Source organism: Lolium perenne, chromosome 7, assembly GCF_019359855.2.
Source record: "Lolium perenne isolate Kyuss_39 chromosome 7, Kyuss_2.0, whole genome shotgun sequence".
Taxonomy (NCBI): Eukaryota; Viridiplantae; Streptophyta; class Magnoliopsida; order Poales; family Poaceae; genus Lolium; species Lolium perenne.
Genome location: NC_067250.2, coordinates 111,443,218 through 111,462,717, shown reverse-complemented (window position 1 = coordinate 111,462,717; position 19,500 = coordinate 111,443,218). Strand labels below are relative to the sequence as shown.

At 43.2% G+C, this 19,500-nt stretch overlaps 1 protein-coding gene across 1 annotated transcript; it reads right to left on the bottom strand.

Annotated features, from left to right (window-relative positions):
• Positions 1–542: 542 nt before the first annotated feature.
• Positions 543–5,639, bottom strand: LOC127315521 (protein TRIGALACTOSYLDIACYLGLYCEROL 2, chloroplastic). The gene is made up of 5 exons (XM_051346003.2): positions 4,943–5,639; positions 3,512–3,841; positions 1,365–1,480; positions 1,016–1,106; positions 543–925 (listed from the first exon to the last, which is right to left on the bottom strand). The coding sequence occupies exons 1-5, from the start codon at positions 5,546–5,548 to the stop codon at positions 833–835; spliced, it is 1,236 nt and encodes a 411-aa protein (XP_051201963.1). The 5' UTR covers positions 5,549–5,639; the 3' UTR covers positions 543–832.
• Between the last annotated feature and the right edge of the window lie 13,861 nt (positions 5,640–19,500).

The following is a 19,500-nucleotide window of genomic DNA, read 5'->3' as shown; positions in this document are numbered from 1 at the left end:
ATCTTCAAATAGTAAGTTCATTAAGGCAAGTGTTATAAAAGGCCTCTTTGTAAACTTGTACCCGCCACGTGTTTGAATATAATCTCCCCTGGGGTGGACCCCGGTATTGTTCAAAAAGAAAAAGTTTTATTTATTGAAACCGAGGTAGTACAATACAGTAAGCTTGGTCTTGCACGCACATCAACTTGGAAAAAACTTGCAAATCACCTCGTGTAGTGTGGTCGCCGAGGCCAATCCCTCACGGTATGGAACACGACACGAAACCTGATCCCTCGCTTTGTAAAGCACGAAACTGAACCGATGTATCGTTGTCAGGTTGCTGTCTATCGCCGTCGCGTTTGATTCCGTTCCACACAAAGTGAAGAGCAGAAGTCCAAAGTTTGAATCGATCGATGCTGATATGAGCTACCTAGGTAGTAGCTGCTTGAATTGTGCCGACGCCATCGGCCAGGTCGAACAGCCGGCGCCGACGAACACGACAGGTTTCCCTGATCGTCATCGACAGACTGCCACACATGACGCAGCCACCAATGAACAGAAGATGCCAGCAAAAAAAAAGCAATACTAGTAGTGTATTCCTTGTTTACACTTGATCAACCGCAACCGTGCTGCACAAAACAAAAATGGGCCTAGCTAGATGACTGGACAACAACAATCAATCAGCGATGCTTCTTATGTCAAGAATGCAGAAAAAGAATCAGGAAAAGACAGACATACTAGCTTCATCTCTTAAAGATGCTTCAGTCTCCATCTGGACGGCCTACTTGCACCATACCTTTCTATCTCGATTCTTATCGACACACACATAACTCTGCTCTGTTCAGCTCAGGGGTCACAACAGTCTGCTAAGGGACTTGATCAGCAGCTTGATGTTCTGTCGTGTCGCCTCGTCGCCAGTGAAACCAGAGATGTCCGAGCTGATACTCTGAAAGTAAGCAAGGGTACAGGGGTCAAAACATTGTCAACATTATCTTCAGTTCCAGAACAAACTAAAAGTAGCTACAGAAATACAGACCTCAATGTTCTTCAGAGTAAAGATAAGGGTGAAGATAGACTGCTTGATTAGATCACTGTTCTCAGGGGTAAGCATGGAAGACTTCAACTTTCTGCATGGTCAGAATACGGAAAAGTAAGATAAAGAGTGAAGGTTCTACCATAACATTTGCACTTCTTGCATTGTCAACAATGTTATAGGAAAGCAGAAACAGCAATTGGTAAGATCTTCAATGCAGACAAACTCATTTCCCACAAAATCCTGGTTCCAGTTTTAGCATTTCGGAATGCAAAGCAATTTTTAGCCAAGCTTAGCTATTATATAATTTGTTCAAGGAATATTTATTACAAGTAATGCTGTTGAGCAGTACCTTAAATCACCGGATGCATCAGCCAGACCTTTAGCTATAGTCTCCACATCCTTCACCAGATCACTATCACGCACCTCCGAAAGCAAAGGTTGAGCTTCTTCAGCCAAGGCTTCAATCTGTTCCATCACAAACATTAAAGTTGATGCATATGGCACTTAATGGCACAAGTAGTGACCACCAAAATTCTCTATTTCCACAAAAAAGTTAAGATCGAGAAAGCTGCACATATGTAGGAAACATCAGCCATCCCGCTTTTGCAAATAGAGAATAAAAATCAAACACCACATTCCAATTGAGTGGAGGTCCCTTCCTCTTTAACATGGTCCTGAAACAGTGCTGGCCAAGCATGCTAGCCAGTAGCCAGGGTAGGTATGCAATAGCGATATGATGGACCTAATTTTAAAATTTTCAGCAGTCCAAGCCAAGCTCAACAGAAGTATGCACGGCTTGGATCAGTTTTGCAAGAGTTATTTTTGACCTCCAGAAGTTCAAATAGACCATGTTCTTGGTAGGCATGCCCAATGTTCAAGAAATCGATAATCGTTAACTGCTCGGTCGGCTTTAGTTTAAGGATTAATCGGAAATCGGCCAATTAACTGATTTACTCAGTAGACTATTAATCGGCAAGGTTTATTCAAAATTGCAGGTTCTAAGAATTAAAATGTGCTCTGTTTAACAAGTAAAACTTGCAAATAAGCACAAAAGCAATTGTGGGATCTCGCTTGACTCCTTAAAAATAGTAAATCATTGGCCGGATTTAGGCAGCAAGTGTGAAACAGATACATAACAGCTTCCTCTCGGCCGTACATTATATAATATCAGCAGGTCGACAAATAAATATAGAACAACATGTTCTATACAAAATAAAATTGACATCATGCTTTGTACCAGACTACTAGTTCAACACTTGACCAGAGAAAGAGAGGAATAGGATGGACATAATACTTTGGATTTGTGGATTGGAACTGTGGAGGTGAGAGGAGTTCTGTTAGCTGAAACTTTACGCGTCCTGAGCTGCATCTCATCCCGGCTACATAGCCTTGTAACCACACATACGTTCCTGATGCTGAGATTTATTGCCGCTATGGCTTAGCAGTAGGTAGATTAGCGTATCTAACAACTCGTGTATCCTACTATGATGCATATCTGCAAGTAATCGAGACGATTCAACCTAAGTTCATGTGCTAACTAGCAAGTTCATCTAAAATTAAGTAACAGAATCCTTTGGGGACCTGTGGCACCGGAAAGCAGCTAGACTAACCGAACAAGGAAGGGCGACGGAGACCAGCCCCAGCCGTCGGGCCCTTGTGCTCCTAGACGAGCTTGTACTCGCGCGTGGATTAGGCCGCCTAGGCTCCTGCTCCTGGGGGTGGCGACGAGGCAGCCAGGGGCCGACAGGTGAGCTCAAGATGAGCTAGATCCTCCCGCTAGAGGCGAGTATTGGGGCGGCGGTAGGAGGAATCGGCGGCACGTGGCAAAGAGTGCGCAAGGCAGCTTGGAAAGGCAGGGGCCATTTTTTAATCGGACTAGAGCAGTTAATCTCGCCGGCGACTAATCCAGCCGATTCGACCTTTTCGACAAGGTAAGCCAGCGAGTAGCGATTAGATGACCGATTAATCGGACGATTTTTTGAACACTGGGCATGCCTAATACCCATCATATGACGGATATACACAAAAACCATGCCGATGCTTACATATAAGTAGCAATAGTCATAAAATTAGGACATGATAGATGCACTACCACGTGTCAGGAAAAGCTATCAGTTTATGCAGAATCACCCCCCCCCCCCCCCCCCCCCCCCATAAAACTATAGCAGTATCATATACATCTGTCAAACAAGTCTTTCTTCCCAAATCTATGTAGTACCGGGGCTTGGGAAACACTACTGCAGACCTGCCTCAGGGAACTTTATCAGGTGGGGCTCATTTGAATGTTAAACCATGAAATCCTATTCAGCAGTATTGAGTAGAATGCATAGGTTTCAGAGAGATGCCAAAGGTTTCTGTTGGGTTTCCTCTCTAGCGTAACCCAACTTGCTAGGGACAAAAGGCTTTGTTGTTGCATAGGATTGACAGAGATTTCATAAGTGGTGAACATGTGAGAGATCCCAAACTGTTGTCCAAGAATTGGTCAGTAAAATTTACCCGTGAAAGGAGAGGTTGTGCTTCTTCCATTATGGATGCAACCTTCTCCGCCAACTTGAAGCTTTTATGAACACCAATTTCCTCCATGTCTCTTCCCAGACGGGTAAATATTCCGACCAGTGCATCTAAGCTTACTCCTTGATGTCCTTTCATTCTCTCTCTGTCACAGAGAATCAAACCTTCTTTGGAACAGTCCGTGTCGAGTGGACCAACTGAAGGTGTAGGGAGTGGATCTTTAGGTGTAATATCAATCATTGTCTCCATTAGTAGGCCAGACTGATTCACCTCAACCGACGAATTACGGGGCACAATAATTTTATCATCGTCAACCTGACATATAGAAGAGTTTACTTGTCAGAGATTTATTCCAAAACAATCCAACATTTACAAGAAAAGAGAAGTATATGCCGTATACACCAACGAAATGTAAGCACCGGCCACAACAGGGGAAAATGGGACTATGGATAACAAACTTACTAGAATGCCACTAGTTACTTCGCTTGAATAAAAATACGTAATAGCAACGCCCAACGACCTTTGCACGGTTTCAAGAATAAGAGCATAACATAGATATGGGCTGCTGATACATAGCTGAGTATAGTGATGTTAAGTTGTGAACAGATTTTGAAATGGGGTGATGATTGAAAGCTAAACTCAATCTAATTGTCCAGACTGAATTGTTTCATATGAAAAGTTATGCATAAGAGAGTTGACAAGATTGTGGAACAACAGATATAGTATAACTTAATGATTCGTCGAGCAAACTAAAGTATAATTCGATTTCACCAAAAGGTTGCTCTATGGATTGTAAGCATTCATGAAAGACAATGCAGACCATTTAAGATGGAATTATATCAGACTCGGGGATTAACAAATCTATTTGGTATTTGACTTTCACGTACTAGATTCTACACTGCATACAAGTTTAATCAATGAATGCCAATAAAAAAATGAACTTTTGGTAGTGTAGGAAGGAGCAAGAGGGGTATAACCCACGTCAACATACTGCATATAAGTTGTGAACAGATACGGAGTAGTTGAGATGGGGTGATGATTGAAAGCTAAACTCAATCTAATTGTCCTGCCAGAATTGTTTTATGTAAAACGTTATGCATAAGAGAGCTGAAAAGATTGTGGAACAACAGATATATATAACTTAACGATTCCTCGAGCAAACTAAAGTATAATTCAATTTCAGCAAAAGGTTGCTTTATGGATTGTAAGCATTCAGGAAAGACAATGCAGCCCATTTAAGATGGAATTATATCAGACTTGGGGATGAGCAACTCTATTTGGTATTCAGATTTCACATACTACTACATTCTACACTACATACAATTTTAATCAATGAATGCCAATAAAAAAATGAACTTTTGATACTAGTATCAATTATTGGTTGAAATAGGAAGGAGCAAGAGGGCTAGAGCGCACCTCAACGTAGGCATCAATGCTCCTGAGCGAGGAGTCGACGCGGACGACGCTCCCGACGGTGACCCCGCGAATCCTGACGGGCGTGCCGACGCAGATGCCGCAGGCCTGGGTGAACTCGAAGACGGCGCTGTACTTGCGGAAGCGCGAGCGCAGCTGGAAGCCGCGGAGCCAGGCGAGCGCGAGCGCGAGCAGGGCGGCCCCGGAGACCATGAAGAGCCCCACGCCGCCCTCCCACACGCTGCGCTTGCCGAACCCGTAGTCCCCCAGCGGCTGCACCGTCCGGCGCCACAGCTCCGCGAGCGGGGCCAGCGGGCTCCTGCCGCCCTCAGGCGACGGGGACGCCTCGCCCCCGCCGCCGCCGGTCGCGGCCGCGGGATTCGCCCGCGCCATTGCGGGCTCCCGGACCCGATCGGCCGGCCGGGATCGGAGGGGGTCGGATTCGGTCCCGGGCTTCCGATTTGGGAGGAAGCAGGAGCAGCATACCACAGGGGTGGTCCTCGACATCGCCACTCGATCATGGTGGCGCAGGATTCCGAGGGAGGAAGGCGCCGGGGAGATGCGCGGGTGGAGGAGTGGGCGGGGAGGGGCGGCGGGAAGGCGGCGCATCTCGCCGGACGGCCGGGCCGGAAGGAGGTAACTTTTTTTTCTCTTTCGTTGATGGGAACGGAGGAAGGAGAGAGAGGTGAGCTGTCGGGATGATGGTGCGCAGCGAGCGAGAAGAGATTGCAGTAGCGTAGAATGGGCTGCATTTCGTGGACCTGCGAGCAGGAACCATCCACGATACCTATCTGGACTTTAAAGCCCAATTGTTTTGTTGCTCAGCTCGCCCTTTTTTTTTTGATTGCAGGGGCCACATGGCCCCCAATTTCATTTAAGAAATTGGAGTCTGTTTGTATAAGGAAAAAAAAACAGGCGTTCTAAGAGTCATCTCCATCTCCACTACTTTAAAAGAGTCTCATCCAAGACATCTCAGCCCTTCAAACCAAATATCCAATGCCTGAAATCGCTCCCATCTTTGAAGAGAGCAGACCATTGGACCACGTCCGTCTCCACTGCTCCACGAAAAAAAATTAAAGTGATAAACGATCAGAGGGAATTAACCGTTCAGCACGCCCCGCAGCAGCAGTTCTCGCCCAGCAGGACTGTTGTGGATATACTTCATAGGTATACCATCGACATGGTCCGATTCCGGCAAGCCCGGGTGGCCCACAGATGGTGGTGATAGCATACGGCCCACCGGGCAGCCCAGTTAATGTTGATCAAGATGGAAGATGTCCAACCCAGGAACAAGGAGCCGGATCCTAACCGCCCTAGGAAGGTAGCCGGATCCGAACCGCCCTAGGAAGGTAGCCGGATCCGAACCGCCCTAGGAAGGTAGCCGGATCCGAACCGTCTTACAGAGGTACCCGGATCCGAACCGACCTACAGAGGTACCCGGATCCGAAGAGGTCTATGCCAGGAGTCAGATCCGTGAAGGCCCATGAAGGAAGCCGGACCCGTGGAGGCCCATAAGGAACCCGGATCCAGTACGACGTAGATGGAAGACGGATCCTTGACGTACACGGCAAGACATTGTACCGTAGTTAGGCAACCTGTAATCCGGCTAGGACTCTCCATGTAAACCCTAGATCCGTGCGCCTATATAAGCCGGATCCCGGGAGCCCTGAGGGGAGATCTCGAGCTAGAAGCGAGACAACCACAACTCATTGTAACAACGCGAAAGCGCCCAGATAATTCCAGACAAGCAGCAGTAGGCCCTGTCATCGTGCAGGTGTTCCGAAGCTGGGTAAATCGCGTACCACCGTCCCGAGAGCACTCCGCCCTATGGCCCCTACTTCTTCTCCCCCTCGTGAGGATCCCTCCTCCGGGGTACCGTCGATTAGGCAACGACAGTTGGCGCCCACCGTGGGGCCTGTGGCGTCTGGAGGCCGGAACCGGGAGGGTTCCGCCATGGGAAGCTTCGACGACACCATCGCTGTGGGGCGTGTCCTTTACGCCGGAAATCTGCCGATCGTCCCTCCGGATGAGTGCTGGATTCCGGCTAAAACCGACCCCGTCAAGCTCTCCATCGTCCCAGTTGGCGGCATACACATCTTCATTGGGGAAACCGTCGATTCCGATGGAAACCCACTGGTAAGTAGCGCTGACGCGGCCGCCGCTGAGCAGGACGCAGCTGCAAAGATCCGATCCGAGTCGCTGGAGCTTTCTACGGAAGAATCCGCCTTAGACCTGGAAATTTCAAATTCTGGTTTTGGTAGCCGGATCCATACCTATTTTTGGTAGTTGGATCCGCACCTATATTTTTTGGTAGCCGGATCCATACCTATTTTTGGTAGTTGGATCCGCACCTATATTTTTTTTTTGGTAGCCGGATCCATACCTATTTTTGGTAGTCGGATCCGCACCTATATTTTTGTAGCCGGATCCATACCAAAATTTTGGTAGGTGGATCCGCACCTAAATTTTTGGAAGTCGGATCCACACCTAAATTTTGGTAGGTGGATCCGCACCGATAGGACCACTGCGACAATCAATCTCGCACCGGCTCGACGGAACGCCGAAGAAAAACCGCCACGACCGACGTTGATTCCGCTCCAAACAGCTAAGTCCCTATTTATATTTAATATTTTAAAATTTTATGATCATGAGATTAAGATTGGTTCACTCATATCCTGAGTCTTATACCGCTTTCATTGTTGGTCATATCTTTCCCACGATTTGCCTCGCGCTCGTGAAAAACTTTGTACTGTTTTTGCCGCTTAAGGCTCCAAAGACGTTAAAGAAAATTCCGCCTTCGGGCGTTAGCTTAAGTTTTCTGGCCTACACGTTTTCTGTTGTTTTATGTGTGGATTCCTTAGTAGTGACATCTCGGTACTTAAAATCGGCCTCTGTTTCTGAGGTTCTTGATTGTTTCGCTATTAAGCGCTATCGCCTCAGCAGATGTTCTGTGTTTAAAGTTTGCCGTCTCGCGAAAAGTCAAGCATATAAACCAGAAGAACGGATAAACCAGCACTTGCTTAAAACATATAAATTACATTAACTGTTCAAGATAGTCGAGTTTTTTCCGCCTTGACAGTTTTATGTTGTTCAACTGCTGCATAGTTTCAGCTTTAAAACATTTGTTCAAAGGCCGTTTTTGTTCCGCCTTACATTTGTTTGTTGAACATGATCAAAGAAACAATTTTAATACAAATGTGTTTTTGTGTTTATATATCAGGTACATGACGCTTGAACCTTCAACAGTCCTCCAACTAAGGTGTTTTCAAGCAGACCTAGCAATCGCGAGAAGCCCAGGGGAAGCTAGCCGGATCCATATGAGAGAAGGTTAGGCGGATCCGTGGCGTGCACAGCTGGAAAAGCAACTTGAGTCTTGATTCCGCCATGCTTAGCCGGAACCAACCCTCGGGGGCTGCAATATTGATCTTAAGTGAAAACTGTGTTTCCTTTCGAGTATTAGTGCTGGAAATTTCCGCATATATGCTGGGGATTTACGCTATTCCTTGGTCACATATAAAGATAAAGCTACTCTAAGAGCTCCAAGCCGGATTTTCAAGTAAATTTACCTTGGCGCTCGGGGGCTACATCGATGAAGTTCTCTTTGGAGCAACTAACCGAAAAATTTCCACCTTGACGCTTGGGGGCTAAGTTTCTGAGCATCGAGTCTCCTTGGAGCAAGCCGACTCAACGCTCGGGGGCTACATACATATGGTTATGTCAAGAAAAATTTCAAAGATGACGAAAATCTGGCTAACTAGTCGGATCCGCACCTAATTTTTTGGTAGCCGGATCCGCACCTAATTTTTGGTAGTCGGATCCACACCTTAATTTTTTGGTAGCCAGATCCGCACCTAATTTTTGGTAGTCGGATCCGCACCTTAATTTTTGGTAGTCGGATCCGCACCTCAATTTTTGGTAGCCGGATCCGCACCTAATTTTTTGTTAGTCGGATCCGCACCTATATTTTTGGGTAGTTGGATCCACACCTATATTTTGGCTAGTCAGATCCGAACCTACATTTGGCTAGTCGGATCCATATCGAAGATTACGTTGGATGGTGTCTTCGAAGAATCTGACCATTGGATCATGAAGTTTCCGACCAATATTTGGTTGGAGATATGAAGTTTGGAGTCCTTCAAGATTCTCTATTATTCAGTCCAGCCAAAGGATGAAGATACATGCGCAAGCTGAGCTGGATGGAAGAACGGTGAATCTTGGAGAACTCCGGGGGCTACTGTTGTGGATATACTTCATAGGTATACCATCGACATGGTCCGATTTCGGCAAGCCCGGGTGGCCCACAGATGGTGGTGATAGCATACGGCCCACCGGGCAGCCCAGTTAATGTTGATCAAGATGGAAGATGTCCAACCCAGGAACAAGGAGCCGGATCCTAACCGCCCTAGGAAGGTAGCCGGATTCGAACCGCCCTAGGAAGGTAGCCGGATCCGAACCGCCCTAGGAAGGTAGCCGGATCCGAACCGCCTTACAGAGGTACCCGGATCCGAACCGACCTACAGAGGTACCCGGATCCGAAGAGGTCTATGCCAGGAGTCAGATCCGTGAAGGCCCATGAAGGAAGCCGGACCCGTGGAGGCCCATAAGGAACCCGGATCCAGTACGACGTAGATGGAAGGCGGATCCTTGACGTACACGGCAAGACATTGTACCGTAGTTAGGCAACCTGTAATCCGGCTAGGACTCTCCATGTAAACCCTAGATCCGTGCGCCTATATAAGCCGGATCCCGGGAGCCCTGAGGGGAGATCTCGAGCTAGAAGCGAGACAACCACAACTCATTGTAACAACGCGAAAGCGCCCAGATAATTCCAGACAAGCAGCAGTAGGCCCTGTCATCGTGCAGGTGTTCCGAAGCTGGGTAAATCGCGTACCACCGTCCTGAGAGCACTCCGCCCTATGGCCCCTACTTCTTCTCCCCCTCGTGAGGATCCCTCCTCCGGGGTACCGTCGATTAGGCAACGACAAGGACTTCTCGCCGTCTCTCGCCGTCCACCGCGCCTTCCTCTCGCCGTCGTCACTCTGCCGCCCTATCGCTTCCACGACAACGCCCAGCAGCAGTTCTCGCCGTCAATCACGCCTTCCTCTCGCCGTTGTCGCCCAGCAGCAGTTCTCGCCGTCCTTCCTCCCGCCGTTGTCGCCCTGCCGCACTATCGCTTCCACGACAACGCCCTCCGCCCTCCATGTCGAAGCGCTATGCGCAGGGGAATCAAGAACGCCCTCCACATCTCCTCTTCCAGGTTGCCTGCACGACGGGGACTCAAGCCTTAGTGAGTCAACTGATAATTCTCATACTATGCTACAGCTAAAACTACAATATTTCACGAAACTAAAGTAGATACAGATTGAATTCTTTTTTTTTTGCGGGGGATACAGATTGAAGTCACTCATGTCTTCTTAAGAGATGCTGATGCCTACAATTCATGTAAGCATATGTATTGCCTTCTGCTGACAAACATCCAAGCAACTTTTAGTGTTCGAATGAAAACCCAGATTGATAATGGGTTCCTTCCCTTTCCTGTTGTCCTTTGACCTGCAATTCAGATTAAGCTCCTTCAATTAGCGGTTAAGGAAATTGCAGGTAAAAGTCGCTCTGCTCAAGTGATTGCCTACTCACATGGATATTGCGATTGCCTGCCAAACTATGGATCATAACTAGCAGTACTAGAGATTGTAAGAAAATGACTATCAGAAGCAAAATATTTTGGTCTTGTCAGTGATGAGTTAGTGTCGCTGATTACCTCCGCGCTTTAATTTCACCCCAGCATGGCTGCTCAGCGTCTAAGTTACAGCATGATATTAAACTTGGCCTAGCCCTATATTCTTATTTTAATAGGTTGATGTCTCACAAATTTGAACGAGCAGGTGCAATCCACTTGAATCATTTAAAGATGCAAAGGGAATTTTTAAATTGTAATCTGTAGGGATAGTTGGGTCGCGCACCAATGCTTGAAATAATGATACCCCTGAGCACCATATATTCAACCCACAATAGTTAGTCGGATTTTACAATGAATTCTGGCAAGTATTCATTGATGCTATTACAATTTGCAGGGAGGCAGTTTTAATACCTCTTAATTTTACAGGATAGAGGAACACAAATTCCGTATGTCATCTTCCACAAGGACTCCATTCCAAGATATAACCAACGGGCAAAGTCAAGGTAGTTGACAGCACGCGCAATGTTCAGTAACAATGTTATTATCTGACATACTAGCGTGTGATGTGTATGCAGATTCTAAAGAGCTTAAAAGGCAGAGGGATAGGGAGCGGTATGCAAATAATAAATATGAGATTTTAAAATGCGAACGTGAATTACGGGATATTAAAAAACAGCCAACCGCCGCTAGGAATGATGAAAACATACCATGCGATACACAGGCCACTAGAATATCAGGAGTCACCCAGATACAAAAAATTGGTACTAAAGGTCATGTGTTCTGATCTTCCAACATATTTTTTAGAAAAAGGGGGGTACCCAGCCTCTGCATCGATTGATGCACACAGATCTTCCAACATATATGTGTCATGTTATAATAAATGCGGATTTTGTAGCTGCAAATACTTACAGGTATGGCGCCACATGTTCAGGAATATGCATCTAAGGTGGGCGGTGACTATGACTCCGATTGGTTGCATAGAAATGAAGCATGCCAGCTGCAAGCAAAACTAGGAGGAGAAATACATGTTGTTAACGCCCAGTCCAATATTGCAGGGGCAGGTTCACTCAGCGAATTATCTGGTAATATAATGTTGTGCATCATGAGAAATTTATTTCAACAAATATATATGCTCTATAGTCTGACAAAGTTGTTTGCTGTTCAGGTATTGATATTGTGGGATGCAATCTCATCATTATTATGTGACATACTAAAGGGTGAGTATGCAGATTCTAAAGAGCTCAAAAGGTAGAGGGATAGGGAGCGGTATGCAAATAATATAGATGATATTTAAAGCGCCGATGTGAATTACGGAAGCTTAAAAAACAGCCAACTGCCACTGAGAATGATGAAAACATACCATGCTGTACACAGGCCACCAGAATATCTGGAGTCACCTAGATACAGAACATTGCTACTGAAGAAAGTCATGTGTTCTATGCTTCCAACATATAGGCTCCATGTTATACGAAAGGCTGATTTGTAGCTGCAAATACTTACAGGTATGGCGCCACATGTTCAGCACTATGCATCTCAGGTGGGCGGTGACGATGACTCTGATTGGTTGCATAGAAATGAAGCATGGCATATACAAGCAAAGCCAAGAGGAAATAGACCTATTCTTGTCGCCCAGTTCAATATTACAGGGCACGTTCACTCAGCCAATTATCAGGTAATATAATGTTGTGTATCATGTTTTATTTATTTCAACAAGTATATATGCTCTACACCACGATCTGCTATGTGTGGTCCTGTGACAATGTTGTTGTTCAAAGTCTGACAATGATGTTTGAAATTCATGTGCGGAAATTGTGGGATGCAATAATGTTTCACTAGAACAAATGGGGGAATCATCTTCACGATCTACTTACTCGCTGTAAATCATCTATGTATATATTTTCTGTACCTAGATGATGTGTTGTCTACTTACTCGCTTTAAGTTGAGGACCATGCTTATCTCCATTATCAATTTCCTGTTCCCCAGTAAACTGGCAGCAATTGGTTCTGCTGTTGGCCGTATAATCTCAATGTACCTGATTCACAAGAGAATATATAATAAGATTGGCGTATTCACTGAAATATGGCTCCGCATCTACCCCACGAACCAATGCTGCCATGCACGCACAATCATCCAAGCATAATCAACCAGGTATTGTTGGCACCGGGCATATATGTAGTGTAGTAATGTTCATGTCCATACCAGTTAGTTCTCTCCATCTATAATTCTACAAAGGAATTAATATTCATATTATTTAGTTCATATCATTCAGTCATTGCGTTTGTGAACCGATATTCAACAATTAATATGCTATTTAATACATATCCAGGTGACACAAACATTGATGATGAATCCGATTCCGTAGGCATTTTTGAACCAGTTGAACAAGATACTAGGTTCGAAGGTAAAATAGCATAACGATTGTGCACATTTTTATAAAGCCTTCATATATACATTAAGGCAATTCAACTGGTTGTTCTCATAGATAACGTGGACACCATGCAAGAGAATGAAACAATGCATGATGATGACGAGGAGTGCAGGATTTTTAGTGGTCTAGGTAACTTATATCAGTAATTAAAATTTCCTTCTCTAAAATAGCCAGAAAACTCGGAAAACCATGATATGCTTCTACATTACATCCAAAGGGGATACCAGATATTCTTCTAATATACAAAGACACACGCTTTGGTGTGTGTTCGTGAAAAAAAAGGGATACCAGATATGCTAAATTATTTTTAGCGGAGTGAAAATCAAACAACAACAACAACAACAACAATATACGGTTATTGTGTACACTTGGGGTTTTGGGTACTGTGTCTTGCAGATATGATATGTCAGTGCAAGGTTTCATCTATGAATTGCAACTGTTGGCTTCTTTCAGCGATGATGAATGATCATGTAGTTTGAGGGCTACACGGTTTTAGAAACCGGTTTAATACAGTTTCATGTAATGCGAATATTCAATGCAGTTTTTTTTTCACATTAGATGCTTTCCATTTTCTTCTTGAAGGACAGTGTATTCCACTTTGCTGTTTTTTGGTATAAGCTAATCCAACATGGTACAACTATTATGTTTTAGGCTAGGATAACTAAGGAAATTTGAACAAAAACAGGAATGGATAATCCCTCCTGATAGAAAGGGGTAAACTGTAAGATAAATTGGAAATGGTATTAATGTAGGATAGTGTAAGGTTTAAAGGGAAGTGCAGGTGGAACCACTCTGCCTTAAGGGAAAGTTCAGTGCCAAACCATCCAGAATTGGAGGCTGAATAAACATTTGTCTTCTTATTTTCTATTATGATACAACAAAAGGTTTTCAAGGGATAAATCTAGAATAACAAATGTTTGGGCGTTCAAAAGAAGAGAGAATAAAGTTAAATACTGACAGAAATATAATTTACGGTGGAAGCTTATTCATCATTTCTCTGCATTTCATCAAAATGCTTGTAGCACATAATTTAAGGCTACTTGCATTTCTTATGCCTGATGAAGTTTCAGTTTGCCAAAAGACATGAGCTCTATATCATCAAGGTAAGTTACTGAAAGAAGCCTGTAAATTTTGAGGGTGCAATTGATTCCGTATGTCAAGAGATAGCCTTTATTTGTACTAGATTAAAAGCTGATTGACAAGCATTGATGCAATTAGCATATTGCTACCAGCCTATTCTTACATAAACATCTATCTCTAAATTTGCTGTAAAAAATGCATTGCAACAAAACATATATCATCATTCTATTGTCTTGTTACGCTGCCATTGCAGTGACATATAATTGTTTACACCATTTTGTGGGAATATGATGAAGATGAACTAACCTTATCAGTGAGCAATGAAGCAACCAAGAAGAATTTGATCTCGCTGCCAGTGCAGGAAGCTACCACCGACTTGCCATGGGAAAGAGCTAACAAAGAGATGCCAGGGAGGGGCATGCACGTCAGCGACGCAGATACGGCTTTGGTGGAGATGAGGTCCGCCCCTCCGCCTCCATTTGCGCCTAGATCCGGGTCACCTGACCTTCCACCTGCGCCTCCTGGTCTTCGGTATGCGAGGAGGCGTTCGTCGTGGCTACCAGATGGGAGGCAGGGGAGCAGGGGTTTGGTCGCCGGCGGTGGGGGAGAAAAAGGAATCGAGTGGGGATGAGAGTGAGGCTGAGAGGAGACATTTTTTTATTTTCTTTTAGTCCAAGGAGGTGACGGGGACGGTTAGTGGCTTTTCACTGTGTTAGTAAAAGCCTTCCCGTGGGCTCTAGCTTCGCCTGTCATACGAGCGTCAAAAAATTATTTGAATGCTTGTTGTATAATTTAAATGATTTCGAAAGTCTTCTTTTTGCAAAGAATGATTGACTATCATTGTGTATATTAGTGGATTGATACTTCAGAAAAATGATATATCGGCCTTCAAGTGAGCGTGGGTCATGGGCCACTCTTTTCCCCGTCATATAAGCTTTAGAAAAAAGATTGCCCTTAAATTTTCTTTTTTTGATGATTTTGAAGGTTTTTTATGCAAGAAATGGATTTCCTTATTGAATATATATATATATATATATATATACTAATTTGCACCATCAAAAAATTGTTATCATGCACGTCATTATGTAGCAAGCAGAGGTCGTTTTGTTCTTCCCTTCGAGGTGTTGTAGGGTCAGCTCAAGCAATGCTTAGTCGGGCGTTTACTTTAGTACAGTTGTTGTTGTTGTAGTTGTTTTCACTTCCTAGCCACCGTCAGATTTGTGATTAGCTCAGGAGAAAAATAAAAGGAAAATAGCTGTCGGATAAAATCAAACTTGAATATGAGGCAATTAGATGTATGTTGGGCATGAGACACATTTGAAGTGGCTCTTTAAAAAAATTCACCAAGATGAAATTACTTTATCATATATTATAAAACGTGCTTTGGCACGTGCACCTTTACTAGTAGTAGCTAAACCTCTACAGGCTGAGCCACAAAAAACTAGAAGAAATCATCTAAAAAGAGCCAAACACAGCTCTACAAACAGCCAGTACATCCAAAACACCAGCAAAAAGTCTTCACACATAGTGAACCCAAAAAACTCTTAGTTGGAAGCAAGTCAACCGTCACCGATTCTCCTCGTCATAGGCGCCCACCTATGGCTTCTGCAAAACATCTCGCTCGCAATGCTTCAGATCCGATCAGACACCCGTCGCACGAGCTTTTGGACCTTTTCTTCTGAAGAATATTCCAATCATTCATTAGTTGACACATAGAGAAAATCACCGCAACAGGGTTGTTAGGGAATTTCCGTTGAAAACACTCCATAAATTCCATAACAAAGCTGATGTACCCAACATCACTACAATTCTATCTCGGCCCGTGAACTTCTGAAGCCAATTTTGGCACAGATCATAGAAGTTCTCATGTTTTGTCCCTATACCCAAAGCACAGCTAGCCACACTCCAGTTGTATTTAGCCATGGGACACTCAAAGAAGAGATGATTCATATCTTCCTCCCCCCACAGAATTCACAACTGACATTACCTTTCCAACCTTTCTTGACCAAGTTAATCTTAGTCAAGATTTTATTCTTCACTATCAACCATATAAAGGCTTTGATCTTAAGAGGAATTTTCAACCTCTAGATCATCTTATACGGGAATAAAACTTGTCTAGCCATTAGATAATTATAAAGCGATTTAACGGAGAAAACTCCAGATCTAGTTAGTTTCCAACTCACTCTATCATGCTCCTGCGACAACAAAGTATTACCACACATGTCTAGTAATTTATTCCACATCTCCAAAGACTCCCCAGACAAGCATCTTCTAAATCTAATACCATTAAAATTTTGTGCAAACACTTTAGCTACCAAAACACCTTGCGAAAAAAGTCAAATTATAGAGCCTCGGGAAGAGTACACACAGCGGTTTCCCTCCCACCCACACATCTTCCCAGAATCTAGTTTTGCACCCATCCCCTAATAATCTTTTACAACAGCTATAAAAAATATCTTTAACCCCCATCAAACCCGACCAAAAATGTTAGCATCCAGTATATTTTCTATCTTGTATAACAATACCATTCTTAAAGTATTTAAATTTTAAGATTTTCTGCCAATCCCCTTCCTCATTCTCTAGCCTCCACAACCATTTGCAAAGTAAGCTAATGTTTTTTACGTCAAGATTTGTGAGCCCCAGCCCACCTTGATGTCTCGGCTGACATACCTCAGCCCAATTCACAAGGTGATATCGTGCGGACCCCTTCCCTTTCTTTCCATAACACCCTAGCTCTAAAGAAATCAAATCGTTTACGAACCCCTTTCAGAACTCTAAAAAAAGACATCATGAAACCAGACACATTACTAAGGAAAATCTCTGTAAGAACAATTCTGCCTCCAAAAGAAAGTAACCCCCTTGCCAGCAGGGACATTTGTTTTCTACCTTTTCCTCTGCTGGCCGCCAATCAATCTTACTAAGTCTCTTATAATGTACAGGCATCCCCAGATATCTAAACGGTATCTCTCCAACTTTGCAAGTAAATATATAGGCATATTCCTCTTGATTTTCGATAGCTGAACCAAAACAGTAAACCTCACTTTTAGAAAAGTTAATCTTCAGCCCAGTTAGGTGTTCAAAGGTACACAAAATTATTTTTAGATTTCTAGCATATTCAAGGTTATCCTCAAACATGAAAATTGTGTCGTCCGCATACTGTAACAAGGATAAACCACCATCATACATCTCTGGTATCAAGCCTTTAATAAAACCTTGTTCTTGAGCCCTTGATACCAAGGTTGCTAGAACATCCGCGGCAACATTGAAAAGAATTGGAGAAAAAGGGTCTCCCTGACGCAACCCTTTCCTTGTTACAAAATAAGGACCTACCTTATCATTAACCATAATACTAACCTTACCATTTTCTACAACCTTTCTAGTCAATTCAATAAACTTTGTTGGAAACCCTTTCATTTCCAACACCGAGAACATAAATTCCCAATTAATTTTACCGTAAGATTTTTCGAAATCAACTTTGAAGAAAATTCCAGATTTCTTCCTCTTATGAATATAGTGCATTGTCTCGTGTAAAATGACCACACTATCTAAAATAAACCTACCTTTTATGAAAGCAGATTGGATCTTAGAAATGACTTCATCGGCAACCAAAATCGCTCTATTATTCATAACCTTAGTCACAATTTTAAACAACACATTTAACAGGCAAATAGGTCTATACATCTCAATCTTATCAGCCCCCATCCCTTTAGCAATGAGAATAATAGTTTCATAATTCAACCTCGGAATGTCTATCTTACCATCGTAAAAATCTTGAAACAAAGCAAAAAATATCCTCAGCAATTAAACTCCAAAAATTTCGATAAAACTCGATCGGGAAACCATCTGGACCAGATGCTTTATTAGTTTTCATCGAGAAAATTGCATCTTTGATTTATTCCATGGTAAATCTACTGGCAAGCTTATTTTTTGAATCATCCAACAAGGCCGAGTCTAAGGACCATGTCAAAGACACATGCAGTAGCTTAACATATTCAAACAAGCTCTTGTAAAAATTTGTGCCATATCTTAGAAGATTTTCATCACCTTCTATGACACCCTCATCTTGATTAAAGCGATTTTTTTGTTTCTTCTATTTCTACCATTAGCTTTAGCCATAAAGTATTTTGTGTTCCTATCTCCATCTTTAATGTCAATTTCTCTAGCTCTTTGTCTCCATTTATTTATTCCTCCCTAAGTAGATAGTTTAATTGGTATTGCAAGGAAATTCTTAGTTCGTAGTCAGAAGCTAATAACCCAACCGTCTCACTGTTAATATCAATAGAATTTAGCAAATCAGACAATTTTTTCCTCTCTTTCTTGTAAACACTTTCAATATTTAAGTTCCAACCTTTTAGTACCCGTCTAAGTTTCTTCTTCCTATTCTGTAGTACATCAAGAACATTTCTGCCTTCATACACATCGTTCCAGACTTTTGTAACTACATCGACAAGGTCTGGGCGATTGAACCAACACAACTCAAAGCGAAATTGTTTAAAAACCACCGGTTCTTTGATACCAGAATCTATAACAAAAGCAACATGATCAGAGACCCCTCTAACCAGGGGCTTGACAGTAACTAAAGGATATTGTTGTTCCCATTCAGGACTAACTAAAACTCTATCCAATTTCTCAAAAAGAGGATCATGTTGGTTATTGGACCAAGCAAATTTTCTACCCGAAAACTCCAAATCAATCAAACCCCTATGCTCAATGATGGCATTAAAATAATAAGACCATTTACTTAGCCTTTTAGGTTTGTTCCTTTCCGTCATCTTCCTAATCAAATTAAAATCACCAGCTAAACAAAATGGCAGCAATTCTTACCAAGGATCTGAACCAAATCCACTAAGAAATCGCTTTTATCACTATATTTAGAAGCACCATACATATTTACTAAGTTCCACTTGAACTTAGTCTCCCGATCCATAAGAACCATATGCGAAAGGAATTTACTGGAACTACAAGAAAAAACATCAAACTTATCATCTCTGGATCCCATCAGGAGCCCACCCGAAGCACCAATAGGAGGTTCCCATAACCAAATAAAGCGATACCTACCACTAATATTATTAAGCCATGTATCCGTAAAATCTTCTTTCTTGGTCTCTTGCACACAAATAAAATCTAGCTTATGTTCCGAGATGCTTTCCTTCAGGAAAACACTCTTTTCATATTCCCCTAATCCTGTACCATTCCATATAAGACCTATCATAAAGTCAAAAAAGTTTCTTACCCCTAACCTTAGGCTTCACACTAAAATTTCTAGGTCAAGTCTTTTTCCTACCAGCACAAAATATAGATGCTAAGGTCATAATATCGTCATTAAGTTCCTCGTCTTCCTCCTCTATCCCTGAATCTGAATCAGAGAACACTTC

Coding starts and splice junctions, on each gene's coding strand:
- LOC127315521 (XM_051346003.2), bottom strand. CDS start 5,548: ATGCGCCGCCTTCCCGCCGCCCCTCCCCGCCCACTCCTCCACCCGCGC. Junction 3,842..4,942: donor GCATTGATGCCTACGTTGAG/GTGCGCTCTAGC, acceptor TCTATATGTCAG/GTTGACGATGATAAAATTAT. Junction 1,481..3,511: donor CACAACCTCTCCTTTCACGG/GTAAATTTTACT, acceptor GTGATGGAACAG/ATTGAAGCCTTGGCTGAAGA.